Raw genomic sequence first — 12,913 nt, 5'->3', positions numbered from 1 at the left:
GGAGTCGAACTCAAGACATGTCGTGTAGAAAACAGACCTAAAATTCACCATCAACCACTGAGCCACCTTGTCGTAATAACAATGCCTCAATAATAGGGATGTGGAAATCCTACGCAGAAAACACCGTGATGGTGGCATCTGATTAATTTGGACGTCGAAATCCATTTTATTATTGTGATCACGACTTCGTTTGTACTTGGGTCATTATGCTTATGATTATGCAATTGAATCTTCATAGTTGAACATTTTTAAATGCATTATTGCCCTCCAAATACACGATACATTTTTCAGTGTACTGAGAATGTGCTTCTATGCACTAAGTGTCATTATACAAGTGGATGGACATTTGAAAAAATCCTTTCTCCCTACTTATATTTTAACACTTAGTTTATCGAAATATGTTATTGGTATACTGAAAAATCTGTCCCAAATACATGAAGGATAGCCACAACTTCAAAGTTGCTTTATTAATCGAATACATTGTTTAATAGTTCTAGAAGATGATTAGTGCTAATCACCAAACTTACATAAACTTCCCACCTCATTAGTGATTGAGTGTTTCTAATCAAGATATCCATGGTGTCGTCACACTCCCTTTAAATAACCCGATATTTTTATGTACTTAGCTCTCATTTGGCTTCGATTTCAGACTAAGTTCGTTGTAGGATGGTTTATTAATCCTATTTAGGGTTCAATTATTGGCTAACCACTTTTTTGGAAAAGCCAAAATGTGAATGGGTCCATTTTTTGCTTAACAATACCCATTATTCGGTCTAAGTTCATGCTTTCTAGATGAACATGGGTCCATTTTTTGCTACTGAATGAGGTGAGGTATTATTGTTGTTTTGTTGGGATGCATTGCTAAAGTAGACACCCATTTGTGGCTTTGTTTAGTGCGTGATTTACAATACCACATAAAGATTAGTTGATAAGGCAACCTCATAAGACCGTTGGTCAAGTTATTCTCATAAATGAAACAGCTATTTTGTATGTGTATCAATCGGCCTTTCAGAGGCGCAATCCTCAATATATGAAGCCCCATTCTTTATAAGAGTATCTAACCAACCACGTGATTATATTGCTCTATTAAAATATTTAGGGCAATTAATCATAATAAACATATTTTGACATTTGGTTACACTTTTGTTCACACTTCTAAAAATTGTTCTTTTGATCAAATTTTTATGTAAAAAGTCTATATTGCCCTTCCTTAATCAAAAGGGGCAAAACAAAACCCTAACAACAGTACAACACCCAAATGACACTCCCCCCTTTCAAATGTTGAATCATAACTTAGACAACAACACAACAACGACACCACAACTACACTCTAATGACTTTAAAAACAACCAAAAATCCATTTTCAAGAAACACCCCACTTTACCAAAAAGGACATATTTCAATTTGATAAATGCAGACCAAATTCTTAGGATTTTGAACACCACTACAACAACAACAATCTGATGACCATACAACACTCCAAGAATACTCCCTCTTTTATGATTTTGAACCAACAAAACTTCAACAACAATCTTATGACATTACAACACTTCAGTGGTACTCGCCCTTTTATGATTTTGATCCAACACAACCACAACAGCACTCTAACAATACTCCCTTTTTTCTTTTCTTTTTTATTATGATTTTGAACCAACACAACCATAACAACAATTTGATGACATTACAAAGACACTCCAATGATACTCTCTCTTTTATGATTTTGATCCAACACAACCACAATATAACAATCTGATGATGCCCCAACAACACTTCAATGATACACCCCTTTTATGATTTTGAACCAACACAACCACAACAACAATCTGATGATGCCACGACCATACTCCAACGACACATTGCCTTTTTTTGATTTCGAACCACCATATCCACAACAATTCATTCAAGGAACCCTCTCCTTCGTTCCCCAACCACCACAACCAAATTTTAAATAAAAGAAATCGAATGTTCCAAATACTTAGCTACTTTCATGGTGTTCCAAATGTTCTTCACTGTTCCAAGTTTGATTAGTCAAGGCGGAGCAAGTGAAGAATGGATCTGAGAGTGTTGTTGGGTGTCATTAGAATGTTGCTACGTTTTTGGTGGTTTATGATCAATGAAGGATATGCTAAAATGATCAAGGAAGGACAATATAAACTTACACAAGCAAAATTGATCAAAAATAACAATTTTTAAAAGTGTGATAAAAAATGCAACCGAATATTAAACATGTCTATTGTGGCTAATTGCTTAAACTTTTATGTGTTCTAAGACATAACAAATTCCGATGAAGTATACACGTGGATTTTAACTGACGTCGGTCCTTGGAATTGAAACATCTTTGAAAATGACTTTCACCTTCACCCCACTCGTATATTTGATTATTACGTGGTATCTTTCAATTGCTTTATACTATTATGAATAGGGAAGTCTTGCTTTCCTTAACATCATAATCCACGGTGCTTTTTCTGAACAGTTCTTGCTTTGTATTCCACGTCATATGAGTTTATACGTCTAGTGTTTGCTCCACATACTCGTTAGGCAATTGATTCGTAGGTCGAGGATCCTCGTCATATTCTTTTTGTGAGAATTCCGAAGATTCATTAATCACATCTGTTCATCGTGTATTGTGCAGTCAGTTTTTGTAAGGTACTATTTATATTCAATTTTAAATAAAAAACTTTACAATAATTTCTGACCGTACAATGTATGATGAACGGATGTGATTTGAGGATCTGCGATATCCTTACAAAGAGAATCCAACGATTATTCTCACTCAAATTTCGCATCTCAAATGCATCAATTATTTAGTCATATTAAGTAACAAGGCAACACTTCACATCTTTTAAATACTTATACATGAATTTTTAACCTTATAGGTCGTGTACAATGATAAGCACTTAGAAAGCACTTAGAAAAAAGTACCTTCTTTTTTATAGCTAACAAGGACTTGGTGGGTGCGCCACTTCCCTAAGCTGATTACCATTTTTATGATTTCATTAGCTGTTATGTTTTGGACAAACAACCATGCAATATCTTTTTCATATTTCCCATTTACCCCGACCAAAATATAATTTTTTTTCTTTTTCAAAAAGGGGATTAGATGGTGGTTTTACTACGGCAGTCCACCCTTTCGGGGACTATGAAGATTCATTGAAGTATTTTGGCTACCATCATATGATTTATCAGCGTCAAGAATCGAACCAAAACGTACCGTGTGCAATAATTAAGAACCTGAAATTCTTCTCCAACCCAAATATAATTAGGACATTAAAGTTGAATGGAATATGTTCAAAAAAAAAAAGAAGTTGAAAGGAATGTGAGTCACAATTGGAATGTGTAGCATTTCACCGGATAGATTCATCTTTACCACCAATAACCAAATACAGATCACAGACATTTTTTTTATTCTTTTACCACAATCAATTAAGCTAATTAATCCTGCTTAAAAAACTAATTAAAAGCTAATTAACAACAATCCAACGCGACTTAAAATCTCACTATATATTCCCCCTCCCCGCCTTGCTCTTCCACCTCCACCTCCACAACTCTCTCTCTCTCACACACATAACCACAAAACAAAACCAAAAACTCCAGCATTTTCGGAGAGAGGCAGCGGAGCGTACGTAGAAAATTTGAGAAAAAAAAAGATGCATGGTTTAATAGGGAAAAGGGTATTCTCGGGAAGTGCAAAATCCCTGCGGTGGCAACAACAACGCTGCTTCTCTAAGGTGGCTCAAAGGGAGGAAGCCCTTCTCCAAGACAATGGCGTCGATGGTCTCAAAATGCCCCCCTGCGATTACACCCCTCCGCCGTACACCGGCCCTACCGCCGACGAGATCCTTGCCCAGCGCAAGAAGTATCTTAGCCCCTCCATGCCCTACTTCTACGACAAACCCGTGAGCTCCACCGCACCTGATCCCTCCCCCTGATCCCTCCCTCCTCCACAATTTAATCACGTCTTTCATATGTTTAATTGGATATTAATGATTTTTCGTTTGTTTGGCGCAGCTGAACATTGTGGACGGGAAGAGGCAGTACTTGTTCGACGAGAAGGGGCGGAGGTATTTGGACGGATTCGGGGGGATTGCGACGGTGAGCTGCGGCCACTGCCATCCGGACGTGGTGGAGGCCATAGTCAACCAAACCAAGCGCATACAACACTCCACCATCCTCTACCTCAACCACGCTATCGGCGACTTCGCTCAGGCGCTCGCTAACAAGTTGCCCGGCAATCTCAAGGTCGGTTGAACGAGATAAACCTACTTACAACAAAAATGACACTGTAACGATATCTTAACTCAGTCATGTCCTCCTATTGGATTGTATAGTCATCTCCTCTTAGCATTTTTTGGTGAATAAACTAATTAGGTCACTATTCATACAGTGATACTGAGTTGGGATATGGTCGCAATATGTCAACTCATTTCAACATGTTCATATAATGGTATTGAGTTGAGATATAGTCACAGCTTATTAATTCAGTTTTATAATTAAAGACGGTGTATTTACGTTTTTTAAGAAGAATTGTCAATATCACCGACGAGTGATTGTGATCTTTTGTCGATAGGGGTCGCAATCGCGCCCATGATAGCATCAATGCCTAGTTCATCATGAATTTTGTTTTCCCTTCTACAGTTTTTAAAAAGACGTAAAACCCGTTCATGATTTTTGGAATTTTATGGTATTTCTATTTGATTTTTAGTAACTTTGTTGGTAGGTGGTGTTTTTTACAAACTCGGGGACAGAGGCAAACGAGTTGGCAATGCTGATTGCGCGGTTGTACACTGGATGTCACGATATAATCTCGCTGAGGAATGCATATCATGGCAACGGCGCTGGCACCATGGGAGCCACTGCCCAAGCCAACTGGAAATTCAACGTCATACAGGTCATTTTCTTCTCCACTTTTTCTCTCACTATTCGTTTTTACTATCTAAAATATTTACATTTAAATGTTTTTAAGTAAGATTAGATGCTATGTTATCTAACTATTAATTAGGAGTTATGGATTTTTAAGTGTGATTTAACTTGGTGAATGTTATGAATTGATTAGACCTCTATTTGGTGAGAAGTTAGAATTTGTGAATAATAAATTGTCGAGCTCGATTTTAGGAGATAAATTTTCTTGGGATGTGAAATCCACACACCCTTTTTAATTTTCGGTCATCAGGTCAGATGAATTAAAGAAGATCAAATGACAAAAATTAACAAGGGGTGTGTGAGAAATAAAAAAGAACGTGTGAATAGCACACCCCATTTTCTTATGCTTCAGACATTGTTGCAAATTATATAAGTGGCGCGTGACATTGTAAATCAGTCTATAACATTATAATAATGGTGCAACCGGTTCATGAAATTTATGCTAAGTAGGGTTATTGTACCCCGAGCTTTATTTACTAGCTCAGTTCCATGTATTCATACATTTTTCTGTAACTTCGATTGAGATTCGATTATAATACTTACATGTATTGAATACAATCATTATCTCAACTATCAGATAATGATTGCATTGAATACATATATATATTAACATAAACTACATCTGAATGTTAAATAATAATTGTATTAAATACATATAAGTATTGTACACATTCTATGATTCACTACATTTGTGCAATTGGGGAGGCAGGCACGTGAAGTTATCAAGATATAGTGGTTTAAGCCTAAAAAGGCCAGGATGTATGTTCATATGTTATCATTCTCGATTGGCTGGACCCCATAACACGATATGGACACCACCTAACGTCATCCGAATACCTTCAATTATACAAAAAATGGAACCAAATACTATATAATATGACTAAACGATAAGGTTGTTCAAATCAATTTGATATTTTTCTCTATTATTTTCCTTTTGTTGGGGACCATAGGTCATTTGTATACATGCATCAATACGCACATTACGCATGAGCAAATCATCTTTGTAGCAGAAGTTGTCATTTCTATACAGGTAGTGTGATTTGACTTGTTTGCCTAATACGGTAATACCATAGTTATTCCTTAAGAATACATTTCTTAACACATTACATTTGATAAGTTTTCAAGGACTATATTTAGTGTAAGATTTATACTTGATAATAAGTAAGTTAGGCCAAATAGTTAGGATAATGTGTCTACCTCCTTCCATGTTCTTGTTCCTATAGAGTGAAGTATTGTAGTAGTTTGGAATATTATCTTGTAAGGCAGAAAACTTATATGCTTATTAATTTAATTAAAATGCGGAAATAATAGAAGCAATAATTGTTAATATGTTATGTATGTATGAATTTACCTATAATGAGATATTTTTCAATGTGTTAGGAACATGGCCCGTTACACTAACTGTCATAATAAAATTGGTTGGAAACATGAAAAAAAAAAATTCAACCAATTATATTATGACACATTGTGTAACAGATCACATTTCCAGCAAACTTCTCACCTATAATTCTATTATTGGGTTTTGCTCCAAAATAAATTATTAGAATGCCAAAAGAGAAGGTTAGGTGTGGAAGAGATAGGAATTTTGTCCATTCATCATACATCGTGCGATCAATTTTAGTCAGATACTATTTATGTTCATTTTTAAATAATTTAATTTAAAATGATTTCTGACCGCACAATGTACGATAAAATGACAAGATTAAAGGATCTCTAGAATCCTATCTCAGTGTGGAAAGCAAATTTCTTTTTTCTTTTTTTTTTTTGGTTGATGTGGAAAGCAAATTTCAATAATATATATTATAAGAGTAAATTGTAGCAATGGTCTCTCAACTTTAATCAAATTGTAACAATGGTCCCTCAACTAAAAATCCATTACCATTGGTCCCTCAACTTATCAAAATGTGTTGCTATGGTCATTTTCATCAATTTCGTCAAAATTTTGTCAAAATAAGTTATGTTGGAATGATCATTTATACAATTAGGGTCTCTCAACTCATCAAATTGTGTAATTATGGTCCTTTTCATCAACTACGTCAAAAATTTTGTCAAAACGAGTTATGTTGGAAGAACCATTGCTACAATTGGGCTAAAGTTAAGGAACCATTTCTCCAGTTGAATTAAAGTTGAGCGACCAATGGTAATGGATTTTTAGTTGAGGGAACATAGCTACACGTTTTGATGAGTTAAGGGACCAATGGTAATGGATTTTTAGTTGAGGGACCATTGCTCCAATTGAGTTAAAGTTAAGAGACCATAACTACAATTTACTCATATTATAATGTTGTAGCCTGTATAAAGAGTATTAGAGCATTAGCTTAAGCATTAAGTAAAAGGTATTATGAAATTATGCATTCTTAAAATCTTTTTCTTTTCCAACAAGGATATTTAGATTTTTTTAATACTTAAGTTAAATACTTAAATCAATTTCTGTTTCTGAGCCGTTAAATGAGGATTGTAAGACATAGGAGAGAGCGTTGTGGATGCATATACTTATTCACAATGGAAAGAGTATTTATCAAATATAGCTAAATATTAACCTCTAATTTTAAAAATGTCAATTTTTATAAAAACTTTCAAATATATCTAAAATATCACTTAAATAGATATAAATACCCTTAAACTTTAAGCCTAATAAATTGAAAAACCAAAACCCTATTAGATGAAGAGTTCTCACAGCTAAACCTTAAAATTGGAGGAGACCTAGTGAAGGCATAGACTATTGGTGAAGAATTGTGCACCCCTAAACGAAGATGAGTGTAGATGGTTAATTTTTTGCATTTTTCCTCGTCTATGTTTTCTCTTTGCTTTTGTAGTTTCTTCCTTCGATTGAATATTTATGGAAGAATGAACGGTCAATTTTTGTAACAGTATTTATCTCAATTTTCCTTTGGATTATATGTGCTTCGTATTTAATTTTCCACACCCTTACATTATAAAGGGTGTTGTCCGTATCTGGATTTTGTTTTGAAGGTTATCATTGACTGTGGTAGTGAATCGAGAGATTAGTGTGTTTTGAGAAAGTGCAAAAATCATATTTTAAGGTTTACGGAATAGAAATTCTTCGGGTGCCTATTAGAAAAAATACTGAAAGCACCACTTGATTATCGCACAAGAATCTTTTAATCAACAACTAGTTATTTGTATGAATTAAGGGTATTTGTGTCTATTCAAGTGATGTTTTGGATATATTTGAAAGTTTTTATAAAAACCTGACATTTTTTAAATTAGAGGCTAATATTTAGCTATATTTGATGCATACTCCTACGGAAATTGTTATTAGCACTTTAGAACATTACTCAGTATCCCATCCCTTTTTTTTTTTTTTACTATAGAGTGCATAATGACATATTTGCTGATACGTTGATGATTTTCACTTGCACCAAGTATATCAGTTCTGTACTAGAAGGGCTTACTGTAATTTGCGTTGTTCAAAGTTAGCTAACATTCTCATTATATTGGTTTGATCAACAGAGTGGAGTTCATCACGCCGTAAATCCGGATCCATACAGAGGAGTTTTTGGTTCAGATGGAGAGAAATATGCCAAAGATGTCCAAGATCTCATAGACTTCGGAACCTCAGGCCATGTTGCTGGTTTTTTATGTGAGGCTATCCAGGTAGGTCATCTGCCTAATAATCAAGTTATTACTCACTCAACCCTTCCAGGGAAATGCGGCAAAAGGAAGAAAAATCCATGGATCAACCCCCTTTTTTAGTACTAATTTTTTAATTATGTTACAGGGAGTAGGAGGAATTGTAGAACTAGCTCCAGGTTACTTACCAGCCGTTTATAATAGCGTGAAGAAAGCTGGAGGACTTTTCATTGCTGATGAAGTCCAATCTGGTTTCGCTCGGACGGGGAGCAACTTCTGGGGATTTGAGGGCCACGGTGTTGTGCCTGACATTGTGACAATGGCAAAGGTATAGCCGAAGAGTGACTTAATAATCTCATCGTTCTTTTCTTCAACCCCAAGAAATATATATTCGAAGCCGGTTTTCTGTGTTTAACTTAAATCTATATCTGGATTTTGCAGGGAATTGGAAATGGCATCCCCCTTGGTGCTGTGGTAACCACTTCTGAGGTTGCAGAGGTCCTAACTCGCCGCAATTACTTCAACACCTTCGGTGGTAATCCAGTGTGTACAGCTGCAGGACTGGCGGTTCTAAACGTGATTGAGAAAGAAAAACTTCAGGAGAATGCGTTGCTCGTGGGATCGTATCTGAAGGAAAGACTCACTGCTCTTAAGGATAAATATGAACGTAAGCATTTTTCTTATTACGTCAGTATCCATGAGTCATCACAGACAATAATTTCCTCTATGATTAGAATATATCTTATAAACTGTCTTTTATCTCAACTTCTGGTGATGATTGCGTATGTAGTTATTGGCGATGTGAGGGGAAGGGGATTCATGCTCGGAGTTGAACTTGTTACTGATCGTGAGCTGAAGACCCCTGCAAAGGCTGAAACCATACACGTAATGGACAAGATGAAAGGTTTATTTTAAACCTATGCGATTCTGAATCCCTTTCGTGGTTCGATGCTACCTGACCTGGTAATTAATCTTTACTTTGTTTTTCCTTCCACTATCAGATTTGGGAGTCTTGATCGGCAAAGGTGGCTTCTACGGAAATGTTTTCAGAATCACACCTCCCCTATGCTTCACCAAGGAAGATGCAGGTATTTTTTTTCCTACCGTCTCAGCGAAATAGCAAATTAGCGAGTGACATGTCATTCCAAAAGTGCAGTGCCAATTTGTTTCTTTTTTTTTTTTTTTTTTTTTCTGGCTGCAGATTTTCTTGTGGATGCAATGGACTACACGATCTCGAAATTTTGAAAGCTAGCTCAAGTCTTATTGTAATCAATCACCAATCGGTCTAAGCACCGATGAACTGTTATCTCTTGAAAATGAAATTATCAAAATATAGTAAGGTTTGTGCTTCAATAATTCGACTAAGATCACGAAGAGCCAACAACTCGTTCTCTCACTCAGCACATATCCTGACGCTTGTTTGGTTTACTTCTTTATGATCTTATGAATATTTGAAGGGTGTCTCTCCATTTGTATATAGGCTTATTTTTAGCTGCCCCTGAAACTTGATTTTAATCTCGCTTACCCCCTATAACTCAAAAATCACCACTTTACTCCTTAAAACTTTAAATTAGTTTTATTTTACCATGTTTATGTTTCTTCTGTCAAATAACCATTAAAGTTGTTGACGTGGATGGTCAAAAAGGTAATACATAGGCTTATTTTAAGCTACAGTCTCTTGAATTCGATTTTAATCCCACTTTGCCTCCTAAAACTCAAAAATTGTCATTTTGTAAATCTCCTCTATGCATTGTTGAATATTAACGCATACTGCAGATGAATTTGATTTTAAATCTTCACTATGAATTTGATTATAAATCTCCACTATGCGTTAACATTCCACATAATAGAATTTGCTCCAAATCTATGGATATTAAACCAATCTTAGAGAAAGAGTGGGAAGAGTGGGAGGCAGAGGTTAGGTTGATAGTGAGCAAGAGATGAGGGAATTCTCACCGCTGAGATAGGATCGGTATTGGTAGGATAAACGACATCAGAAAGTGTAACAACCCGTCCCCAAAATTTATGGTTTTTATGATTTTTAAATGTGAAATTACGAAAATGCCCTTCGAGGAAAATGTGTTGACTTTCTTTGATCGCCTTGTCGTGTTATGTAAGATCCGTTTTCTTGGCGTATCCTTATAGTACTCGTTGCTACGAATGCGTGGGCGTAAACGGAACGTAATTTGGAGTTATTAACGAACAAAGTCGAGGGCAAAATGGACATTTGACCATCATCTAAGAGGCTCCAGATTTCTGGAGCAAAGATTTGTTAAGCTAATTGTGTGGCTGTGATGGAAAGGAAATGAGACAAAAGAAGGGGTGCAGACCAATCAAATGGGAAGGTGAGGGAATGAACCAATGGGAGAAGAAAGAAAGGAAGGGAAAGGAGAAAGAGAATGAGCACCGGATCACCTTGACCCGATTTCTCCCCACCGACCCGACCCGTTCCACAACTATTCCGACGTGATTTTCGTCGGTTTTTCCATCAAATAGCCACCATCCACCACCTGGAAAACATTCCATGACCTCCCATCTTCCATTTTCACCCAAACCCGAAGGTCTTTGGCCCTAGTTTCATGAAGAACACCACCTATGTGCTCAGAAGGTTATTCGGCAGCGATCCACCACTCCAACAACCTTCACCGTCGATGACCACCACCATAAGACTCCTCTTAAGCCTAGGAACAAAGCCCAAACGAGTTTGGGGGTGGCGAAGCTGCGAATCGATGAATCGGGGTTCACCTATTTTGGGGTTTTCGGGGGTTTGTGGCAATTTCAGGCCACTTCTCTGCCGAATTGGACTTCAGCCCAGACATGAAAGTTGTTCCTCTCATTGAGATATTCATTCCTATAAAATTTGAGAATTTTTGGAGTCGTTGAATTTTTCGATGAGTCAGGGCAGCAGGCAGTCGCGTGCGGCTGCACGTGGCCTTCCAGGCTGCCGGCTCGTGCAGTGACGCGTGGGGGAAACCTGAGGTCTCTCCTTAGGTTTTTCGACGTGCCGCATCTGAATATGTCGTCCGTTTTCTCAAATTCTGACATTTTAATAGAGTTTTACTAAACGGTCCCTATATGCGTTTAGGTGCGTCGATGGGAAGTGACACAAATCTCACTCATTCAAGTGGCTCTTGGGCAACAAAATATCTATGAGTAGACCCTTTCATCACTTGCGTATTTTTATAAAATATTAGCCTACCATGCATTGCATATTTCTTAATTTGAGTATGTTTTATATTATGCTTATGAATTTCTATAATTATGGTTTACAAAATATTTATGATTTATTGAAATTATGTTTTTATGAATGGTTATAAATTATTGGATTTGCATTTATGAATTCCTATGGCTCTCGAGTATAATTTGGTTATGGATTTACAAATATGGTTTACCATGGATTATGAGATTTTGAGCTTGTGAGCTCCGGATTTGATGTGAGACTCTTGAGGTATGTTTTCGTTACTTATCTAGCAGGTTATCATACAGCACATCCACAAAGCAGGGGTATATATGTCTATGGCCATAGGACACAGTGGAGGAGTAGTGAGAGATTATGATTATACCCCCAGCTTCACTAGCCCGGGGTTAGTGTTGGTGTGTGATGTATATGTATATACTTCTTCTCTGGCGTAACCCAAAGATGTACAGCTTTATCTTTGAGTGTGATGGACCCTATATTTCTTCTCCAGCGTAACCCGGAGTCGTACAACTTCACCTTCAGGTGATGGACCCACTGCATATACATATAGATATGTTATATCCTCTTCTCCAGCGTAATCTGGAGTTGTACAGATTCACCTTCGAGTGATGGACCATGGTTTTTTCACTGACATAACCCAGTGTCGTACAGCTTCACCTTTGGTGGCCACTATGATACCCCTAGTTGAGTATATCATCGATGAGATTTACGGATTTGTCTTCGGGCGGTGTTTCAGCATTTTTGAGCATGGTTTTACACGTACTGAATTTTTATAAATTTTTTTCATAAAACCTATACGTAGTATTATATGTGTTTTCAAAACAGGGGGTTAGTTTATTCTGAAATAAAATGGTTTTCCTATTATTAGTATCATTATTATAAACTTGGTCCACTTACCTTTTCTGTTTTGTGCCCCCTCAGGAGTTACGATCGGGGCACATGATCCCGGCTTCAGGGCGCTTCGGCTTAGTTATCCTCAAGTCTTCTCAGCATAGGTATCATTTCCACATTTGTATCTTTTCTTAGTAATTCTTTCATATTATTCTTAGTTAGTTGTACGTTCTGAGCACGTTCTTACTTTAGTATAATCGCTCTAATTGCATATATTTAAGTTATATGCACGTTTAAAATGGCTTCGTCGCCCTCGAGTGTCGACCAGCACTTCCCATCCTGATATTTGGGGAATATCGGGGTTGGGGA

The 12,913-nt window shown here is 36.7% G+C and overlaps 1 protein-coding gene across 1 annotated transcript; it reads left to right on the top strand.

The window, feature by feature from the left end:
- Positions 1 to 3,551: 3,551 nt before the first annotated feature.
- On the top strand, positions 3,552 to 10,005 carry LOC137723814 (alanine--glyoxylate aminotransferase 2 homolog 2, mitochondrial-like). The gene is made up of 9 exons (XM_068463003.1): positions 3,552 to 3,896; positions 4,009 to 4,239; positions 4,718 to 4,888; positions 8,395 to 8,538; positions 8,663 to 8,842; positions 8,956 to 9,181; positions 9,305 to 9,418; positions 9,516 to 9,602; positions 9,716 to 10,005. Exons 1-9 carry the CDS (start codon positions 3,648 to 3,650, stop codon positions 9,757 to 9,759), a joined length of 1,446 nt encoding a protein of 481 aa, XP_068319104.1. The 5' UTR covers positions 3,552 to 3,647; the 3' UTR covers positions 9,760 to 10,005.
- The last annotated feature ends 2,908 nt before the right edge of the window (positions 10,006 to 12,913 follow it).

This window comes from Pyrus communis, chromosome 17 (assembly GCF_963583255.1).
Source record: "Pyrus communis chromosome 17, drPyrComm1.1, whole genome shotgun sequence".
NCBI lineage: Eukaryota > Viridiplantae > Streptophyta > Magnoliopsida > Rosales > Rosaceae > Pyrus > Pyrus communis.
The sequence above is the reverse complement of the archived record's forward strand: the minus strand, read 5'-3'. Positions and strand labels throughout refer to the sequence as shown.

Coding starts and splice junctions, on each gene's coding strand:
- LOC137723814 (XM_068463003.1), top strand. CDS start 3,648: ATGCATGGTTTAATAGGGAAAAGGGTATTCTCGGGAAGTGCAAAATCC. Junction 3,897..4,008: donor CCTACTTCTACGACAAACCC/GTGAGCTCCACC, acceptor TGTTTGGCGCAG/CTGAACATTGTGGACGGGAA. Junction 8,843..8,955: donor ACATTGTGACAATGGCAAAG/GTATAGCCGAAG, acceptor TGGATTTTGCAG/GGAATTGGAAATGGCATCCC.